The sequence below is a fragment of the Balaenoptera ricei genome, chromosome 1 (assembly GCF_028023285.1).
Source record: "Balaenoptera ricei isolate mBalRic1 chromosome 1, mBalRic1.hap2, whole genome shotgun sequence".
Lineage (NCBI taxonomy): Eukaryota > Metazoa > Chordata > Mammalia > Artiodactyla > Balaenopteridae > Balaenoptera > Balaenoptera ricei.
In genome coordinates, this window is record NC_082639.1 from 32,879,451 (window position 1) to 32,902,169 (window position 22,719).

General features: G+C 40.5%; 1 protein-coding gene and 1 pseudogene across 1 annotated transcript in view; one reads left to right on the plus strand and one right to left on the minus strand.

Annotated features, from left to right (window-relative positions):
* The window catches only part of SMAP2 (small ArfGAP2), a 48,055-nt gene that overhangs the window by 20,306 nt on the left and 5,030 nt on the right, over positions 1-22,719 (plus strand). Inside the window, exons 2-8 of the mRNA XM_059897344.1 lie at positions 9,753-9,886; positions 11,131-11,216; positions 12,204-12,282; positions 19,259-19,345; positions 20,383-20,464; positions 21,509-21,618; positions 22,426-22,591. Coding sequence (XP_059753327.1) covers positions 9,753-9,886; positions 11,131-11,216; positions 12,204-12,282; positions 19,259-19,345; positions 20,383-20,464; positions 21,509-21,618; positions 22,426-22,591 — 744 coding nt within the window. The remainder of the gene's footprint in view (positions 1-9,752; positions 9,887-11,130; positions 11,217-12,203; positions 12,283-19,258; positions 19,346-20,382; positions 20,465-21,508; positions 21,619-22,425; positions 22,592-22,719) is intronic.
* Positions 16,195-18,230, minus strand: LOC132349157 (polypeptide N-acetylgalactosaminyltransferase 1-like; annotated as a pseudogene).

The following is a 22,719-nucleotide window of genomic DNA, read 5'->3' on the forward strand; positions in this document are numbered from 1 at the left end:
GCACCCAGCAGTAGACATGTGCCTTGTTCTAGCGCTGGCCCTTTGGCTGTTTTATTGTTTTAGGCTTATTACTTTCTGTAGGCTTTTTATCAATTGTATTTAATTTTCTCCACCACCACCCCCGCTCCAGAGCAGAGCAAAGTCAAGGCCAATCCATTGTCTGTAAGCACTGCTAACAGCAAGAGAAAGATTAACAATGTCTCCTCCTTTTTTCCCACTAGTCCCCATTCCACTTCCCTGTTGATTTCCTAGTGTTACAAGCTTTAATGTCTTTAGAGAAAGACCATTTTATTTTATTTTAAAAAGAATTTATTCATTGGCTGCATTGGGTCTTCGTTGCTGCACGCGGGCTTTCTCTAGTTGCGGCGAGCGGGGGCTACTCTTCATTGCGGTGTGCTGGCTTCTCCTTGCAGTGGCTTCTCTTGTTGTGGAGCACACGCTCTAGGCACGCGGGGGCTTCAGCAGTTGTGGCACTCGGGCTCAGTAGTTGTGGCTCGCGGACTTTGGAGCGCAGGCTCAGTAGTTGTGGCTCACGGGCTTAGTTGCTCTGCGGCATGTGGGATCTTCCCAGACCAGGGCTCGAACCCCTGTGCCCTGCACTGGCAGGCAGATTCTTAACCACTGCGCCACCAGGGAAGCCCCAAAGACCATTTTAAGTTATCTGCTGAAATGGGTTTAGATGTAGACTAACTAATTATTTCATCAATGAGTGCTCAGCAGTGTTCTACTTCACTAACCACCTTTTTCTGGTCACCTGATAGGAGGATAATGTTGCTTTGCTTCGTCTCCATGGATATCATAGCAGTTTGTTTGCTACATCTGTTCTGTCATTGACCTCCTGGATTAAGTTGGCTCAACTGGCTTGTATTTTAGTTGAGTGTAGAATAGCTGCTCTCTTCTTCCAGAATCTTCAAACCTCTATCTGTATCTTGCATTTTTTGTTATTTTATATAAATATGGGAGTAGTATAGAAGCAGCACCAGGAGGTAAAAATGGTAAGAAGGCAGATTAATGGGACTCAGTGTAAAGAAGGCATCTCTAGTATTCAATGCCATCCAACAGTAGAATGGCCTTCCTTTTGAAATGGTACATAACTGACTTAGTACCAGAGCTGTTTAGGGAGGAACCAGATAAAAGGATCTCAATGACTAATGAGAAGGTTAGACTCACCGACTTCTAATGTTCTTTCCACCTCTGATTTTCCAGTTTTAAATTCCTTGGTGTAGTATTTACCTTTATTCTCTAATCAATCTCAGAAATCTTTCAATTTGTTTTGTCTCAAACATTTAAGAAGATTAACTTCTGCTTTTTCAAATATATGAACGTGGACAGTGTCTCTTTTTGACAAAAGGAAACAACATTCTTACAAGATGTACCGGATGGAAAGGGACTTACTTCTCTTGCAGAGCGTACTGAGAGCAGAGGTTGATTGAGTAAGCTTTTATTTTGGCCTCATGGTTCCTTAAAATGTTTGTACTTACAGAGGTTCAAAGTTACTGTTTATTGTTATTTTCGAATAGGGAACTAGGTGAATTCTCTTTTGTGTAGATGGAAATAGGCTGATAAACATACCGCTTAATAGCCCTACTTAATTTCTCCAAGGTGCCACTGGTGTTTATGTGTATTCTTCTTTGTAGTGAATCAAGGGTTGAAGGGGTATAATGAGTGGAACTGAGGTACCTAGCGTTAGAATTGTTCTTAAAACAAATACTGCTGCTGCTTCGCTTTGATTCTCGAATTTCATGCTGGAGTTAATGACAGGCCAAGTTCAGGAGAAATTTGCCTCTATTTTCAAATCAAAATGTGTTGATGGAGGTTCTTCCTTATGTGTCTGTCACGTTTAAACCAGCTTTCAGTGACAATCATAGGCTCCATGAACTGAATTTGATTTCATATTTTTAGATTCATCAAAATCTAACATCTTCAGGGAATTCCCTGGAGGTCCAGTGGTTAGGGCTCTGTGCTTCCCCTGCAGGGGGCACAGGTTTGATCCCTGGTCGGGAAACTAAGGTCCTTTATGCCTCATGATGCGGCCAAAAAAAAAAAAAAAGACCTAACATCTTCATGGATTATCTCACGTTGTACCTTCAGAACCACTGAATTTCAAGCAGGAAGGGACATGAAAATTTCCTACAAATCAGCCAGTAGAACAATGATACTAGAAGGGACTTTACAGCTCATGGTTTACCCCACCCACTGTGCAGGGATCATTTCTCCACCATCCCTGAGAGTTGATCATCCAGCCTCTTCTTGAACACTTGCGCTTACTGGGATTCCACTGTTTCTGGATATTCTGCATTTGTTTTCACACAACCTTAATTATTAGTTAGGAAATTCTTCCCCAGAGTGTGCCCAAATCAACTTCTACTCACTGGTGCTACCTCTGCCTTTGGAGCCTCACCAAAGTAACCTAATCCCTTTTCTGTGTAATATCTTTGCCTTGAAAGTGTTTGAAAAGTTCTTCTCCCTTCATTTTGCAAAACAGAAAAAAATTGTATGCCTTTTATCTTGTTAATTGACGACTTCATTTAACAAATACTTATTTTGTATGTACTACTTGCAAGTATGGTGGTAAATGTTTGGGATAAATGATGAAGGGACAAGGTCCTTGCCTTCCAGAGCTGATAGTCTATTTAAGGCAAGAGAGTCTCATAAACAACTAACTGTAATAAGATATTAAGTATTGGAAGAGCAAAGCATGCAATGGACTCTTAGCCATAGCAAAGGTCAAGATTTATTCCCTTGACGGCCTCACAGAAAGAGGTGACATTAGACTAGATTTTGAAGTTTTTGAGCAGGGAATGGAGGAGAAAGCCATTTCAGGTAGGAAGAAGGTGTAGGCAAAGAGGCGTGAGTCATGACATTTTTCAGAATGATGACTTGCTCATCCTGTGTAAAGCATGGGCTTTACACAGGATTATTTATTTATTATCATGCTAAGGAGTTTCAACTTATCTTGCAGCCAGTAAGGAGCCATGGATGGCTCTGTTGTTTTGTTTTTAAAATACCTGTACTGTTTTTTCTCATTACAAAAGTAATGCAAGTTCATTGCAAACAATTCAGAGAGTATATAAAAAAATAGGAAAATAAATATTTCACAATCCCACTACCCAGAAATAATAGCTTTTAATATTTTACATATATCCTTCTACACATTTTTTCTGTGTATACATATACATTTATTCACATTCTTAAACAAAAATGGTTTGATTTGTTCTGTTTATACTGTTTAAAATTGTATTTTATAATTAATACAACATGGACATGTTTCTATATTAAATAAAGAGCTACAATTTTCTTTTCCCTAACTGAGTAGTGATCTCATAGTTCTTTTATGGAATCTGTTGATGTTTTTTGTTGGAACATTAATATATTAATGAACATTCTTAATATATTTCTTTGTGTACTTGACCTGTTGTTTCCCTGATGAATTCTTACAGCAGGGGTGGGTGGTGTTCAAAGGATTTACTTACTTTTAATTAATTTTTAAACAAATTTTGCCTCCCTGCTGTGTGCGAGGAACTGTGCTGTGTCCTGGGAATGTAACAGTGAACATCACAGATCTGCCTGCTCTTGTGGCACTTATAGTTTAGTGGAAAAGACATGTTCAGCAATCACACAAATAAATATATGATAAAATATGGTACAACTTAGAAAGAAAAAGTAAAGGGTAAAATAAATGAAAGTTTATAACCTTTGAAAAGTCCTTATTTTTAGAGGTATATACCAAAATATATACAGATTGGATGGTATGATATTTGGAATTTGCTTCAAAATATTCCAAGGTTGGGAGTTGAGTGTGTGGGAGTATAGCTAAAATAAGATTGGCCAGAGGTTGATAATTGCTGAAGCTGCTGGTTAATTATGCTCGGCTTTTGTGCGTTTGAAATTTTCCATAACGAAGTGTAAAAACCAGAAGAAAAGATGGAAGAGAGAATATAATCTGGTTTAGGTTGGGGGACCAAGGAAAGGCTCCTTTGAGGAAGAAGCTTTTCAGCTGAGACCTTCATGATATATAGGAGTTGACCAGGCTACAAGGGGTGGATAGTGGTTGGGGAAGGAGCTCTTTAGGCAGTGAGAGCAGCGTGTACAAAGGCCAGAAGCCCTAAGTAAAGAACATGTTGGTGTTTTGAGGAAATGAAAGAAGGCTGGCGTGATTGGAGTTGAGAAGCTGGGGAAGTAGCCATGGGCCAGATCATGTAAGACCTTGGAGACCACGTTAAGGATTTTGTTCTTTAATCCAACAGTGACAGAAGGCAGGCTTCCCTAGAAAGGTTTTAAGCAGCTGAGTGACAAGGTCACTTTTGCTTCTTTAAGAGCTCAAGCTGACTGTTTTGCAGAGAATGGTTTTGGTTTGGTGTTGGAGGAGAAGGGAATGTAAAAGCGGAGACAGACATTAATTAGGAGGTTATTGCACTAGTCCAAGAGATCTGGTGAGTTTGGATTAGAGAAATAGTGTTGCAGATGGAGAGAGGAGATACTGATTTGAGAGATATTTGGTCTTGGTGATGGTGTAGATATGGCGGTTGAAGAAGACAGGTATAAAAAATGGATGTATAAATTTCTGACTGCTGCGTTTGAACGGATGGAGGTGTAATTGATTAAGATGGAGAAGAATGGAGGAAGAACAGGTTTTGTGGCAAGAGATTGAGAGTTCAGTTTGGAATATGCCATTCAGAAAATTAGCACCAATTTACATTTTCACCTCTATATTTGAGACTACATGAAAAGTTTACATATGGGGGCCTGATCTGTACAGATTTGTGTTTTGGAGAGATTATTCTGGTGGGAGTCTGTTTAGTTGTTAGTCTGTGAGCTCTTTGAAATAGGGAATTTCATCTTCATTGTCTCTGCTTTTGTATTCCTGGTACCTAGCAGGCAGAGTGCTTGGCACATAGTAGGTACTCAACAAATAATATTAAAAGAATGAATGCTTAATACAACATTGTAAATTAACTATATTTCAATAAAAATTTTTAAAGAAGAGCTAACAAAAAAATCTTATGCCCATTTAAAAAAAAATGAATGCTTATAGGTGAGATATGAGAAGGTCTAGGTAGAAATGGATAGATTCTGGGAAAGTTTCCAAGGTAGATTCAACAGGGCTTGGATGGAAGATGGAAGAGAATTTCTCTCCCTTACTTGACCCTTCTTGCTGCTGAAGAGCTTTTCAACAGCTCCAAGATGCTGGCAGGTCTAATTTATGGGTATCCATTGATTTAGCAATGTTTTTTTTTCCCCCTTAACATTTATTTTTTGGAACTCCATAGGTTAGAGATCAACAAGTTGTAATTATTATAATAGTAGCTTCAAGCTATCTGTAACTCTAGTTCTCTTCTCTCTGCTGATTTCTCAAGCCCAGAACTCTCCTAGGCCTAGTAGCTCTGGTGATGGGGGAAGTTTCAGCAGCAAGAAAAATTTGCAGCTGGGCATCAGTAGTTAACTCGGTTATGTAGAAGCCATCCAGTAGTTGAATGTAAATTGGATTTATTTATATGCTTTCCATTTTACAAATGGAGAAATAAGCCCTGGAGAATCTTGTCAAAAGGCATGTAACTAGTCAATGTAAGCCCAGATTTCCCTGATACTGGGCTGGTACTTACTAGAGCTGATTTCTTGACAGATTAGCCAAATCCATATACTTTTTTCATTTTTACTGATCCCTCATTGCAGAGTGATTATTTGTTAATTTTAATATTGCTTAATGCTTCCTGAGCCTGCTTGTAGGCCCCTGATGAATATGTTCACTTAGCCATGACCTTGCTCTTATGTTGTGCTAATCACTACCAGTTTATATTGCTGTCTATCCTCTTTGCTTTCAAAATGGTTTGAAATATTGCCTCTCAGAGTCTCTTTCCATTTTCGACTTCAAAATGGTATCTTTTATATTTTCTCCCTGGTTGCCATGGCCAATGTGTATGGAACAATTGGATTATCTTTGCATGTATCCCATGTTTAAGTAGGCTGGCCTTGTAGCAACAGTACCAGGTACTGTGGAATCCAGGCACATCAGATGGCTGTCAGCTTCCCACCTTCCTCTGTGTGTGCAGTGGAGGCGTGTATGGACACCAGGGCAGGGCGGGGACGTATAACAGAAAAGGGGAACAGCTGGGGGTTTAAGTAGTATATTCTCAAGGAATATTTTGAGGGAGATAAAAGAAACTGCTTAAAATTTCATGTTTTCTAGAAGACTTTGAAATTGAATCGAGGGTAAGTTTCTTTCTGCTCTTCAGTCCGTTGATTTTGATTCTGACGTTTTAGGACTAGAACTCACATTCCTGTCTAACAAGCAGCATTCTGTGGTGTTGCATAGTGTTGGTTTATACATATGAATTCGTTAACATGCTCTTATCGGACTTCCCTGGTGGCGCAGTGGTTAAGAATCCACCTGCCAATGCAGGGGACACGGGTTTGAGACCTGGTCAGGGAAGATCCCACAACTGCGGAGCAACTAATCCCGTGCACCACAACTACTGAGCCTGCGCTCTAGAGCCTGCGAGCCACAACTACTGAGCCCACGTGCCACAACTACTGAGCCCACGTGCCACAACTACTGAAGCCCGCATGCTTAGAGCCTGTGCTCTGCAACAAAGAGAAGCTACCGCAATGAGAAGCCCGCGCACCACAACGAAAAGTAGCCCCCGCTCGCCGCAACTAGAGAAAGCCCAGGCGCAGCAACGAAGACCCAACGCAGCCAAAAATAATTAATTAAAAAACAAAACAAAACATGCTCTTATCATGAAGGAGATGAATGGGAAATGGGTTCCAGAAATCTTATTCTATACCATGTTCTTATATATAGCTCTCTTTTATTATTACCCCTCCATATTCTCAGCACTGTGAGGTGAATATTATTGTACACATTTTGTAGATGAGGAAACTGGGGTTTAGGAAGCTTAAGTATCTCTCTGAAGATCACACAGCTAATCATTGACGAAGCTGACCTTCGAAATGTAAGTTTTTTTCTGGCTGCAAAGATTATGCTTTTAATAACAACACCATTTTCCCATATTTTCAGCCATATAAGTATCTCTCCTGTGTTTTCCTTTTCTCCAATTTCAGAATCCTTTATGGAGCATGCAGTTATTGATTAATAAATCTAGTGGCTTAAAACTAAAGGAGGCTGAGTGTCTGAGATAGAACTGTCTGTATTTCACAGGGAAAAGGTTGTAGGAGGGATGTGGGAGGGGGAGCAGAGAAGGCTTCCTCTGACCTTTCATGAAAATATTTTTGCCTGTGTTTCTATACTGAGGCCTTGTTAGTGGCTCCAGAATATCAGGATTTAGTCTTGTATTCCTCCGAGGCAAAGAGACGTTAAATACTCTGGAACGGGATCTGGAGAAATTCCACGGTTGTGACAGTAGCTTAGATGTTTGGGAATCACCTTCTCCAGACTTAGGGTCAGGAAGCAAATAGCATAACATTCCACAGGTAACTTTTTACTTTTTTACTTTTTAATTTTATTTTTGGCTGCGTTGGGTCTTTGTTGCTGAGCACGGGCTTTCTGTAGTTGCAGTGAACGGGGGCTACTCTTCATTGCGGTGCACGGGCTTCTCATTGCGGTGGCTTCTCTTATTGCAAAGCACGGGCTCTAGGCGTGTGGCCTTCAGTAGTTGTGGCTCGCGGGCTCTAGAGCGCAGGCTCAGTAGTTGTGGCGCATGGGCTTAGTTGCTTCCTGGACCAGGGATCGAACCCGTGTCACCTGCATTGGCAGGCAGATTCTTAACCACTGCACCACCAGGGAAGTCCCACAGCTACCTTTTAATTAGTGTTTTTGGCTTCTAATTTTGTTAGCAAACAAATATAATGTAACTATCTTATGAGTTCTAGAATCTAGAGCAAAGGGAAAATGGTAAAGAAACATGAAATATTAACTTTTGGTCCCATTTAAAATCTTGTATAATTTAGATTTTATCTGAGTTCCTTTATGAAAACTGTAACCCAAAATAGACATACAGCACGCTAAGGAACCTCATTCACATCTATTTAGGTTTTCTGTTTTGTGTTTATGTTAACTCCCACTGAAAGAAGTGTGTGGATCATTTGTGTGTTTATTGACTACATAGCAGATCTACTGTGCAAATCTGTCTGGGGATTTGAAGGGACTGAAGTTCTTTTTAGAAGATAAATCTATCTGAGCCTAGCAAGATTAGAGCAGTAAGAGGGTATTGGGATAAAATTTCAGGCCGAGAACACCACCTGGTGGTTATAAGAAGGACTTGAGCCTTCTGTATTTGTAGTTTTTGCCATAGTATCAGTAATATCTTTGTCCAAAAATTACATTCTTACTTATAATAATTGCGGATTCAAATTTCTAAGAATAATTTTCTGCCATATGATTCTAGCATTCCCTTATTAAAACTGCTGCCAAAACCCTTAGACCAACCAAACTATTATCTGTGTCCAGCAGAATTGAAACCTCATGTCCTTTGTTGCTCCAAATGCAGGTCCTGTTTATCTCTGTAGAAAATCAATTAGTGTCTTTTCACCTCTTTATCAAAACCTCTAACTTTGACATCATGCTTCTTTTATGTGGTAAATTTCTGCTTAATGGAATGATGGCAGAGGAAATATTAGTGATTTTTCAGCAAGTGTTTGGCAGGTGTCATATAAAAGTAAGTCAGTTTTATCCTGTATAAAAATTATGAAGAAGAGTTTGAAAATTTCCCAGAGTGATTATTAGGGTGAGCAAAGTTGGCAGGAGATTATGTAACAGAATTTTACTGAAATACATATCTGAGATTTCTTTTTTATTGCTGTAAGTATCTTTATTATTTGACAACTGTGAATCTAAATAATTCTGTAGTTGGGTAAAGTAGGGACATCAGCCCGAGGGGAAAGGATCCTATTAAGTGAATCTGGATGCATATTTTATAGGCCTGGTTGGGAGGGGAAGATAAACAAAGTTTTAAATTTCAGGCTGAGCCTTGAGCTGGCATGGCATGTCTGTATCTTTTTTCCTAGTAGGAAAACTGAATCCAGGTCTCACTACCATTGAAATGTTTCTTGAGGGAGGGCTGTTCGTGTAAGATACTAAATAGAATGTGACATGACTTCCCATTGTTCTCCTGGGATTTTTAAAAACCATGAGTAACAGTATTATAATATTTGCATTTCAACACTCATATTATCAGACACTGTAAAAAGCTGCTCCATACTCAAATGCCCACACATTATATAATCCCATTTATATGAAATGTCCAGAATTGGCAAATCTACAGAGACAGAAAGTAGATTTGTGGTTGCCTGGGGCTGGGGCGGGGGGAAGTTGGGAGGAAATGGGGAGTGCTTGCTAATGGGCTTGAGATTTCTTTTTGGGGTGTACACCATCACCAGAATTAGATAGTGGTGATGGTGTACAACTGTCTGAGAATACTAAAAACCACTGTATTGTACACTTAAAAAATATTTAAACTTAAAGAAAGCTGATTCTTGGAGGAATGAACAAAACGAATTTTTTAAAGAAAGGTGATTATGGGAATTCCCTGGCGGTCCAGTGGTTAGGACTCAGCACTTTCACTGCCAGGGCCCAGGTTCAATCCCTGGTTGGGGAACTAAGATCCTGCAAGCTGCACAGCACAGCCAAAAAAATAAAAATAAAATCTAAAAAAAAGTTTTTTAAAGATGATTGTGGTAACAATTCTCTCACTTATGTTCTAGCAGAAATGTTGTCTGATAATCTAAATATTCCACTTTGGGTCTTGAATGTTGTTTTAATTTGTACTTTATTGCCCTGTTCCTGACCTCCACAGGACCACGATGGGCCTCCTGGAACATTGGTGTGTTCATCTGCATTCGATGTGCTGGAATCCACAGGAATCTCGGGGTGCACATATCCAGGGTAAAATCAGTTAACCTCGACCAGTGGACTCAGGAACAGATCCAGGTATTTACACAGCCCAAGAGTGAGTCAACTGCTCCCATACTTCCATGTAAAAGTAGTTCCGGATGCATTTCAGTCAAACTGGGCATAAAGGCGAAGGTAAAGGAAAGTTTAGTTGTTAAACACTTATGTCACATTTAACATTTTTAATCTTTATATTTAAGACACAAGTTATTCTACTTATATTTTGCTTCCTTCAAAGCACAAAGAGTCTATGGACTAGGACCCCATGGATCCATGAAGGTATAAAGGGGGATCCTTGGATTATTTTCTAAGGGCCTTGGCATTTGCAGATCTAACGTTTATAGTTTTAGATACTCACTTAAAAAAAGAAAACCTTCCAACACATAGACTTATAATAATGTTTTATTGCAGAAATGCATATATGAATCTTGCTTGCTGTTAGGTTGGTGGGCTGGGCATGAGACACTTAAGTTAGTGAGTCCAGCCTGGCCCAAGAGCTGCACCTCGATGTGGCTTCATTGTTCTATATTCTCTTCCTGCATTGAAACTTGTTAAAGTAATTTAAAAAACTTTTTTTCCTTTGTTTGGGGGGAAAGAGGCTCCAAAGAAAACCAGTTGCTAAAGTTGGTGTTAGAAATAAGAGGTTATTCTTAACAGAAAATGGCTTTAGAAGTTACTTTAGATTACTTTTATGGATTCACTAAAGGACTAAAAGGTTAGTTATATTTTCCAGTTACACTTTACTGCATCTTATGAAGGAAATTACATGCCATGGAGGTATTTGGGAATTTGAAGATTTTTTAAAATCTTGGAATTTCTCTCTCACAAGTGTTAAGGAGTCTTTCAAAAGCCTAATGAGAAACACATTTATTGGTAATACAGCGGAATAGGTTAATTACTGCTATAAACTCAGAATTGTAGTTGTTCCTGATTATTGCCTGCCTGATTAGGCACTGATTATTGCCTGCCAAGTAGACATTTTGATTGGCAGCTATGTCTTGGACTTTGAAATGGGATCTTGAATTATTATTGAATTAAATGTATCCTGTCAGACAAATCTTTCAATAAAAGGAGGAGGGGTGGCAGGAAAGACAGCTGTGAAAGTAAATGGTTGGGAGTAGAGCAGAGAGAATCATGGATTGGAAATCAGAATACAGGTTTAAATCTCGGTTCTGCCACTCCCTAGGTTGGTTCTTCAATTGTAAAATGGTACAATTGGGTGAGAAGTTTTTCAGTTCTCTCCTGATGTGACATTCCTTGTTTCCACATCGTTTTTATTGCAGTGCATGCAAGAGATGGGGAATGGAAAAGCAAACCGACTTTATGAAGCCTACCTGCCTGAGACCTTTCGGCGACCTCAAATAGACCCGTATCTTTTCTGGAGCAACTCAGAAGGCTGAGTGGTTTTTTTGGTGTTTTGGGAGAGTCACACAAGACTCAGAACCCATGATCTGACTGGGCCATATCTATATGTGGATTAGTCGAAGTCTGGCTTTTCCTCTCTCCTGCAACCAAGACACATAGGAAGTCCACGTATACTTTCTAATGTCAGAATGGTGGTGTCACATGGGGAAGACTCGTTCAGGAATTAAGACTGCAGTGGTTCACTGTGAATTCTTCCAGAAAGTGACATCTCCAATAATTTTTGGATCTCTGAAACCATTGTTTGATAAAAAGAATAGTTTATTGTGCTATGTTGAGTTAGCAAAACTGCCATTCATTTTTAACACCTTTTTATGTCCTAGCTCAAAGAATTAATTGTTGTTGACCAGTTAATCCATAACTTTCTTCCCCCATCCCCTCCAAAGGAGATAGCACCCAGCTCACAAAACCAAACCCCCTGAACGCATTGCTTCTCAAAATGTGGTTTGTAGACCATCTTACTAGAGTTTGCTTTTGGTGGGTGCAGGTGGAACCTGTTAAATGCAGATTTGGGGCCCTGCAGAGGATCCACTGATCAGAATCTGGCAGTGGGGCACAAGAGGTTATAAGGGGCACTCGGGTGCCTTTGTTTAAGACTTGTTGACTTAAGGGCTTTAAAATAGATAATTGACTGCTTTACCTGTATTCTAGAATAGCCACAGGCTCCACTGATGTCAAAATGAAGATTGATCCCATTTTCTGCTATCATTACTCTGAAGGAAAACCCTAGGAAATGGTGATTCCCTGCAGTAACCACGAAGGAGGCATTTAAAGGTTTTGGTCAGGGAAACCCCACGTGAAGAGACAGGAGCCATGTGGGGAAACCAGGCAGGAGGGAGAGAGGAGAACGATGTTCCATGGAATACCAATTGACCTTTTATAGTCATTCCATGAAAAAGATTTGTTTGATTTGTCCTTAATAAGCTTTCTGCAGAGCTGTCGAGGGATTTATTCGAGATAAATATGAGAAGAAGAAATACATGGACCGAAGTCTGGACATCAATGCCTTTAGGGTTGGTTGTAAATCTTTCAAGTTTTGTTCATAATAAATAATTTGCTTATTAATCAGCCCAGGTGGGAATCTGAAGAACAGCTACCAAAATACTCTAAGACCATAAAGAAAAAAAAAAAGTAGAAAAAAGCCAGCTATAGAATCAAGACCATGAGGTATCATGGAGCAAACTTTTGCCGCAGGGATGGACCAACCATCAGTGAATTCTTTACCTTGATTTGGATTTAGATGTTAGTAATTCCCAGCTCCAAATTCTTCAGATGGACATGTTGGGCATACTAGATCAAACAGAATAATATGTGTGTGTATGTATATACGTGTGTGTGTGTGTGTGTGTGTGTGTGCATTTTTTTGCTGTAAATGCAGTCAACAAAATTAGGTGTAATTAAAGCACTAGAGTTTCCTTCAGTTTGACCAGCATATTATTTCCAGTGTGTCGACAGACTGCCAATGGGACCCTTGTTCTTGAGAGGGGGTTTTAGGAGACTCCCAGTTGCCAAATACACTTTTCATCCTAGGCGTGTAGTTAGAATCTGAAATACAGCGTATGATAACTGGACAAGTATAACATACAGGGGGAAATACAACACGGTTTCTGGAAGAAGAAAATATGCCTGACTAATGACAACTAGAGAGGAACCAATAAATATGACTACTTAGACCTTCAAAAAGCCTTTGACAAGACTCTATAGTAAATTTGCTTTGGAATAATTGACTGTTTCTCTAACCAAGGAAGTATGGAGAATATGGGATTCTCCAGTTCTAGCCAAGGACCTATCTAGCTATCCTCTATCTTCTATCTGTTGTTTATTTTAATGGAAGATGTACTAGCCAGTGAAATCATTAAGTTTACACAGGGCTCTAAGCCCTTCCAGGTAATTTAAAGTCAAGCTAATTGGAATCAGCTCCAGACTGATCTTTTGAGCTTGTGTGAAAAGGAACACTAACTGGGAGGTGAATTTCAGTGTAGGCAAGTGCAGGGTAATACGTGTAGTTAGGTAAAGATAATTCCTTCTCAACTTAGTATGAAGGACTCTTACCTCACAGTCATCCAGAAAAGGGACCTGGAAGTTATTGTAACTGTCCCAAGAAAGAATTAACCCGGTGTACAACTACGGCTTAGATGGCATCATCAAAAAGGGTTTGAAACCAAAGCACAAACGTTTCCTTTCATTTGTAGAAAACTGTGGTCTGTCTGCTTAGCTCTACTCATTGTACCAGAACATATAAAATCAGACGAGGTCAGAAAAAGGTATCTGAGGTAATTCAGAAGGTGGGAGAAGAGGAAAGAGTAGCTATATGGAGATAGTATTCATTCGTAATTAGGTTGCTGGTGTACCATACCCCATGAAAGCAGCCTGTTTTACTCACTGAATGTTTTCACTTAGGAAGGAAATATCTCCTATGTGCCAAAGAGCTATTTCAAACTTTTTTATTTGATGTACTTAGATTTTTTTTTTTTTTTTGGCTGTGTTGGGTCTTTGTTTCTGTGCGAGGGCTTTCTCTAGTTGCGGCAAGCGGGGGCCGCTCTTCATCGCGGTGCGCGGGCCTCTCACCATCGCGGCCTCTCTTGCTGCGGAGCACAGGCTCCAGGCGCGCAGGCTCAGTAGTTGTGGCTCATGGGCCCAGTTGCTCCGTGGCATGTGGGATCTTCCCAGACCAGGGCTCGAACCCGTGTTCCCTGCATTAGCAGGCAGATTCTCAACCACTGCACCACCAGGGAAGCCCCTGTACTTAGATTTTTAAAAAATACTCTTGCAAAGATTTATATGCCAAGAATTAATATTTGCTAAGTGAAGGCATTTATTATCAAATCTAAAAGAAACTGCCTTTGTTAATTAAAGAGTATTCTTTTTAAATGGACAGGTAAGACATTTTTAACTTCAAGAAATAAAGTGTTCTGTATTAAAGCATTACACTATGCATGAAACAGACATAGCTGCGTGTGTTCTTCATGATTATAATATCACTTTATAGATAATATGAAAGTTAAAGTGGAAAATCCATGCCTACTCTTATCTTTACTAATGATTATCATTTTGGTGTGTTCTCCCTTTTTTTTCCTACTTTTTGGAGGCGTAATTATAATACAGTTATATAGAATGTCTCCTGCTTTCACTCGACTTAACACATCATTTTCTTTTTGGTAACATTACTTGTTAGTTTTCACAACTTGTAATTGTTGAATCTTATTCAGTGAGTACTAGATCACAGTTTATTTTACTATTCTCCTCTGTGGCATAAAGGTTAAGTTTTTCTTCAGCATATAAAATTCTGGGATGAAGTTCTTGGTGTATATAACCTTTTCCATGTTTTGGATTATTTTCTTAAGATACATTACAAAATATTGTATTATCTAGGGCAAAGGGTTTCAGTATTTGTCTCTTCATACTTTTGCCAATATACTTTCTAGAAGTTGTGCTATTTTATACTGTCTTCTTAGCATTGGGTAAGAGTGGTAGTTTTACTCAATCCCTACCAATATTAGATATTATTATTAAGATTTTTCTCCCTCAAAAAGTGCTTTTTTTTTTTTTGGCTATGCCTTGCAGCTTGAGGGATCTTAGCTCCCCAACCGGGGATCGAACCTGGGCCCTCAGCAATGTAAGCGCAGAGTTCTAACCACTGGACCTTCAGTGAATTCCCCCCAAAATGAATTTTAAATTTCACTTTTTGATGATTAGCAGGGCTGACCATTTTTCACGTGTATGCTATACTTCCATTTTTTTTTAGTCAAATTTTATTTTTAAAAAAAGCAACAGATCAACATTACAATTCAAGAACCTAATGTAAATATGCACTTGACAATGAAGCACATCTGAGTATGGAGTGAAAAAAGTTTTCGAAAACTCCATCAAACGTATCATCTCCAAATACCCAAATAATAAATCACTTCTACAGGCCTTTTGTTGAGTGGAATCATAAACAAAGAACAGAAGATTTATTGCTGTGAAAACAAATCTGTAGTACAGTAGTACGAATCTTGGGTATTAAGCATAATCAGTTGAATCAAGTTAGGAAGTTGAAAATCTAATAAGAAATTTGTGTGTGTGAGAGAAAGTCTATAAGCCAGTTGACCCAAGAGCAACTGAGATATCAAACTTGTTCAGTGAGACCAGACATTATTTTAAATCTCCATATTTTGAAGGAAATTAGAAATTACAATTCCAACAGCTCACAAACTAAATAAAAAAAACTGTAGAAAGCAATTAAAACTATGTTCAAAGAGCCACTTTTTCAGCTCAATTTCAGCACCCCAAGGGAAAAGAAAAGCATCCATGACTATCACAGATGAAAGCAGAATGAATGTCATCGGAATCAGTTATTTTTCCCCACTGAGGTATAAAATCTATATAGAAATTTGATACTATACTATAACAAATGGTACTTCTCATAGTTCTGTTTTAATTTCCTTTAAACCCTGTTTAATATAGTTTTTTTTATTGTTGTAAAAATGTTTTCATGATTCTGAATCTGGTTCCAGTTCTTTTTCATTTATTTTTATATCAATATTTAATACACTGGCTACCAGTTCTAATCAGAAAAAAATCTTGGACGTCTCTTCATTATAAAAGCATATTCAGCAGAAATTACTGATATGCAAGCAAACCATAAAAGGTTCAGCTCTCTGGAAATCACATTTTCGTAGATTGTTTCAGTCTGAATATTCTTTACAATGATTCTTGATGGAAGACTCTTCCAATCTTGTAAACATCAGTGTGCACAGTCTCGCTACTACGTAGTTTCATATCCTTGGACAGGAGGGCCGGTTCACAGCTAGTGAAAGCGAGAGCAGTCTAAGTTTTAATGGCTGATAAACCCTACATCCTACAGGAGGAAAGCACTTTTCCTTTTTTGCTACTTAAGAATGTAGCAGAAATGGATGCTGAGGTAGCCCAGTCAATCCTTATTTTTTTCTTTTTTTGTAAATTTGGTCTCAGAATATTTCTGGAAGGGTGACATTTCGAAGAAGCCACTGCTGGGACTGGCTTCCATTGCAGTCTCTAATGCTGGGCACCTGCCTGTCCTCTTCCGTGGCTTTATCTAGGCACTGATTACTGTTCACATGCTGCAGGGTTAATTTCACCGGGTCATACTCCTAAAGTTGGTTGCCTTTTAGGTGGTGGCATTTGAGCATTGTGACTGGGCCATTAAGTTTGGAGACACCCAAGCAAAGGTCATCTGTTCTAATTTCTTTGTTGGCAGTGTAAGAGAAAACCTGATTACCTCCCATACTGTGACAGTTAAAAATTCCAACTTTTTCATTCTCTTTTCTAGCCATGTTATCCAGACACTGATTTGTTTCCACATTTCATATCTCTCCCAAAGAGAAATAGTGATGTGGAATCTGAGAATTGGCATAAATATTCTCTAGGTACCAAGAGAAAGGTCTGCATTGGAGTTTGCGTCTTAGACCAAGTCTTGGTGATATATCTCCATAATCTACCTTTGTAACACCTGGAGAAATTATATAGAAGAAATGCTTGAATTCATCCATCCACACTTCTGCAAGTCATTTGTTATTTTTATGGATAATCTGCCCTGTGCCTCCTGGAAACATGTAGGGTATAGCTTTCTGAAACACATGTCCAACATGTGAGCAAGTAACAATCTCCAAAGTTCCTCCACACTGCCAAATCCTAAAGGAAATTTCTAGGTTTTCTCCTCCCCAAATATCCATTCCAGCATCATATGTTCCAATTTCCTGAAAGTAATCTCTGTCTATTGAAAAAAGGCCTCCTGCCATTGTAGGTGTTCTCACAGGAAGAGTTCAATCACCTTTCCTTCTGTCCATTTCTCTTTGGGGAACAGGATACCAGTGAAAATTGAGCTTCCAGTTGAATCCACCATAGGTCATGTCAGAACCTGCCATGTACTCAAAAGTATCATCACTGATCACATCAGTGATAGGATAGTCCACAGTATTCCTGTCATGTTTGATCCTGGCTAAGAGAGGCTCCAGCCACCCCACTGTACACTCACAGTGAGCATCTAAAAAGGTGATCACTTGGCCTTTAGACACTGCAGCTCCTTTTAACCTAGCTCTGATCAATCCAGAGCATGGCTTCATTCGAATTACATGAACTGGTAATTTAATTTTTTCACATAACTCTCTAGAGGTCTTTTCAAAAAGTCTCTTTCACTGGCATCATCTACTAGAACAATTTCTTCTAGCATGTGTCTTGGTGAGCGATTAATGACACTATGGACAGTTCGCAGAAGTGTGCTCCAAGCCTCATTGTGGGAAACAATCACCACACTTGTTGTGATAATATTCCTTGTATCCAGGAACATTATCTAGATACACCTTTGTTTTACACCCTTCTAACCTAACATCTGGTGAAGATCTGTCGAGTGCAATCATCTCACTTGCCGTTAAATTGAACTGATTGATTTTATCCTTTTTTTTTTTTTAAATAAATTTATTTATTTTTGGCTGTGTTGGGTCTTCGTTCCTGTGCTAGGGCTTTCTCTAGTTGCGGCAAGTGGGGGCCACTCTTCATCACGGTGCACGGGCCTCTCACTATCGCGGCCTTTCTTGTTGCGGAGCACAGGCTCCAGACGCGCAGGCTCAGTAGTTGTGGCTCATGGGCCCAGTTGCTCCGCAGCATGTGGGATCTTCCCAGACCAGGGCTCGAACCCGTGTCCCCTGCATTAGCAGGCAGATTCTCAACCACTGCGCCAACGGGGAAGCCTGAACTGATTGATTTTAAACATCGCTTTCATCTTTTCTTGATCCTCTTTGGGAATGACGACTGGTTTCCCCATTTCTCCAGGACCTTCATGAAGCTTTTGTACTGGCTCTAGAACATCCCCAGCAGGAAGTCCTCTCTCGTTTTTTTCATCACATTTGTTGCATTCACTGAAGTAAAACAGCAGGAACATATCCAAGAGTACCCAAATCAAGGAGGTGGCTAGGACCACCTTGCAATACGCAAATTTTCTCATGGCACTTTAAGTCAAATGCAAAATTTTAAAATATATATAAATATACAAAGATCATGAAAATTATTCCAATCCAGTTTCATCAGAAATCACGTTCATAACCTTGGTCCGCGCGGCAGCGGCGGCGGCGGCGGCGGCGGGCGCTCCTCGGGGTCGGCCCCGGCGGTCGCGGCGCGGTCCCGTGGGTCCCAGCGCGGGCGCTACTGTCGGTCCGCCGCGCCGCCTCCTCGACCACTGCCTGCGGCTCCCCGGGCGGGCCCGACGCGAGCCCCGCCTCCGCCGCCTATACTTCCTTTTATATGCCTGTGTTCTTGTTTACTTTGTGGCTCTGTTATGCATTTAGATTTCTTTTGATGATAAAAATGTGACCAGTAACAGTATAATCTCTGCAAGTATTATGAAACTGCCTCTGAAAGTAACAAAAACTGAGAAAGACTTTCTAATATTCTGGTTTTGATGTGCTTTTTGGTTTTATACAGGTGATGCATTCAGGACACCCTAAAAGGGATACTTGAATCCTTTTACTCATTTTTGCCTTATTTTCTTGGTTTTTGTTTTTCTAATCTTTAAGCTTGGTTTATTTTCTTATTTTTAAAAAAGGAGATGAAGAGGGAGAGAACTTTTGATGGAAGTTAGAAAATCACAAAGGCTGTATGCCGAGTAAGATGAACAGTTTTCACCCCTGTGCCAAGATGAGCAAGTTAAACTAGGGTCAAAAAGGGGCAGCAAACCGGTGAAATGGTTTAACCCCTGTAGATAACCCAGTCTGCACACTAGCGGTCATAAGTGTGTTAGGCAGAACAAGGAGGGAGGTGCTTAAGAAATCTGAAAGATGCCTGTTGCAGCCTTGAGGCCAGGGTGGAAGAAGCCAACGCTCATGCCCCACACCAAGAAACCCCGAGTTTGTCAGACTCCTACATCAGATTCAGTAGGGATATTTGTGTCCTTTTGGGCCATTTGAGGTTATAATTTGTTGAACTGTTAGTCACCATGGGGCCTGTTCTTTGTCTTGTTTTGTTAAATCATCATAGAAAGAAAAAGATGACAAGTGGAAAAGAGGGAGCGAACCAGCTCCGGAGAAAAAAATGGAACCTGTTGTTTTTGAGAAAGTTAAAATGGTAAGTGGGGAAGTATGTGTACTGTGTGGATGGCCTTGTTCACATGGCGTGTTCACATGTGGAGGGGACGGGTGGGGTAGTGTTGATAGCGTATCTCACCATTGCACCTGGGGCTAAATGGGGGCCACGTTTAGGTTAGATCACCCGCTGACATTTCTGCTGCTTTCTCATTGCCTTGTTGCTGCCTGATCTGCTCTGTAACACTTCTTTTGGGGTCCAGGTGGGAGCTTAGGAACTGCATCTGTCCCATCTGAGCAAGAGGCACGTTTCAGGGCAGAATGCCAAGGCTCTGTGACACCTTCTGAGCAGATGCTACATTAGTCCTTCTCTCCTTAGACCTTCTTTACCTCATTCTCCTGTTGTGGTTAAGAACAGTCCAGAAGCCAGGCTATCCTCATCCATTTTAAACCATCCCTTCTTGTATTCTTGCTCTGTCATATGGAAGTAGACACCTTTCTTTTCCCATAGGACATATTGTGGCAGTGGTAGTAGATGCTCCACTATAGGAGTTTAGATTCTCGGGAAAGAGGACTTTTTACTATTTGCTTAAGGAAGAGTCTTCTATCATCATTCTGAATTGCACTGTCTGCAGAACACATTCCTTAGTGATACTGGCAGAGTGAATTAGGTAACCTTTAACTGAGCTCCTTTTTGGTATTAAAGGTTTTCTAATCACTGGGAGATGTGTTGGCTCTTGTACCATACGACACCTGCCTTTATTCTTGGCTTTTCCTGGGACCAGAAACTGCTGCTCCTGTTGGATCCCTGATCTGTGGTTGTCTTGGTTTCAGAAAGATCTGTCTCTTCAGAAAGCCAAATAAGCACAGATGACAGCTTTGTTTTTCACTTTAGGTTTGATTTCTGCACTGTGCCTCCTGACTTGATTTTTTCACACGACGCTTCCTGAGTTGTGTTTCTTTGGTAACTCTCTGAATAACAGCAGCCAAGCCACAAGAACCCCTGTGGCTTTACAGCAGAGAGAATAGAAGGTTCAAAAACACCTGCTTATTTCTTTCTGTAACGTATTTTCACCTTAGCCACAGAAAAAAGAAGATCTACAGCTACCTCGGAAAAGTTCCCCGAAATCCACAGCACCTGTCATGGATTTGTTGGGCCTTGGTAAGAGTTAGACTTTTCCACTCCCATAATCATACAAATTTTGATGAATTCTCTGTGATCCTGGGAAGATAGGTAGAGATGGGACTCTTCAGTTGGTGGCTTCATCACTAAGATTGTTCCCTCGTGTTCTTCCTGTTGTTTTACATCTGAGCAGTTGTTCTAAGAGGTGTTTCATTTTTCACCGTACTGTGAAAAATGTACAGTGATAGAGTAGTGGTTAAGTACAGTAGTGGTGGAGCATGGCCATTGAAGCCAAAGTCCCAACTCTGCCACCTACTATCTATGTGACCTTGGGTAGCTCACTTAACCTCTAAACATTACTTTCCTAACCTACATAGTGAGGATGATATGAGTCTACTTCAAAGATGATGTTGGAAGGATTAAATGAGATAATGCCTCTAAAACTCTTAACTCCTTGCCCAGCACAAACTAAGCATTCATTAAACGTTAGCAAGTGTCACTAAACCAGCACCTGTGAGCCCTGCCCCCATCCCTCTCATTTTCCAGGTGCATCCTGTTTCTGAGACGGCCCATTACCTTGTGATCATGATTTTCCTCCAAACTTTTGAAACCCTGAACTAGTGGTTTTACCCCTTTCAGAAATAGAGCCTATTCTTACCTTTCACAGTACTGATGGCTATACTTTGTTTCAGTCCATTCCTGCTGATTTAGGTTATTGGCTACTTCGGCTTCTAATGTCTATACTTTTCATTTCCCTCTGAAAATGAATCCTACACAGCTTTGCCCCTCAAATAGCCCGAAAGGAGCCAGCCAGCCCCCTTGCGGTGGTGCTAACGTAGCCTTCAAGCCTGGGTTTCTGCTGTCCTTTGCCTGAAAGCTGGGCTACAGGCTTCTCCAGACTGTTCTGGGGCATGTGGGGTGAGGCCTCTTATGAGATGCCCCATCCAAGCTGGGTGGTTCCAGAACATAGATTTCTGGGTTCTTGATGGAGCATGTGGGCCTTCGCTGCTTTGTGTCTAGAATAGAAGGAAGGAATGGGCTTAATGAGCAGTGCTACGTTTTAACTTTGATCTCTCTTTCCAGATGCTCCTGTGTCCTGCTCCATTGCAAATAGTAAGACCAGTAATACCCTAGAGAAGGATTTAGATCTTTTGGCCTCTGTTCCATCTCCCTCTTCTTCAGTTTCCAGAAAGGTGAGTCTTGTGGGTGCCTCAGGATTAAAGAGCATTCTGGAAAGGGTGATTTTGATAACGTAATCATGGAACCAAGTCATGCTTCCTTGGTGGAAGTGGACTTTGATTTTCTTGATTCTTCCCTTAACGCTATCATCTGTGTTACAGCCTAAGGTTACTATTCATTCCATGTTGTCTCCTGCCCAAAAAGAGTGGGCCCTTTGAGTGGACTACTGTTGAAGGTGTGTCAGGTTGTAAAGGCTGATCCTGTAGGTCAGCTCCTCAGCCTGAGTTATTGCCAGAGAGTTTGTAAGTAGGAAAGACTTGAAACCTTTAACGGCTACCATTTGTGGAATACCTGCTGTGTACAACAGGCACAGTGCTAGGTGATTTTGTATCTCATTTTGTATATTTCATTTATGATTTAAAATACTCACCACAACCCTGCAAAATGGATCTTTTATAGATGAGGAAATGTTAGTTCAGAAAAGTTAATGTGACTAGCTTCTCGTTGCACAACTAGTAAGTGGTGGCACTGGGATCTTAATTCACTTCTCTCTGGATGCATCAGTTGTAGGTCATTTTTATTTGTTTATGTGTTAGTTTTCCACCAAATCACATTGTTTTGCTAAAGAACAAAGAATTGTACCAGAGCTTAACTATCAGGTGTTTCCAGATATTTGTATGGTAAAAGTGTCAGGAAGCTATTAACTCGAGCCATGAACTCTTATTGCAAATGTTAGAAGTGGCAGAGAGATGCAGGAGGTCCTTACAGAGACCCCCATGAGGACCATTCCAATCCCCACCCACCGCCCTCTTTGCCCTAAGGTTGTAGGTTCCATGCCAACCGCGGGGAGTGCCGGCTCTGTTCCCGAAAACCTAAACCTGTTTCCAGAGCCAGGGAGCAAATCAGAAGAAACAGGCAAGAAGCAGCTCTCTAAAGACTCCATCCTTTCACTCTATGGATCCCAGACGCCTCAGATGCCTGCCCAAGGTAGAGTTCATGGGGGTCATGGCAATGTGCCGGATAGAGACGTGAGGCCTTACATGCAGGAATCATTTGTTGTGACAGGGGCAGTTGCTCTGGGGGCCAGGACATCATTCTCCAAACAAACCTGAACA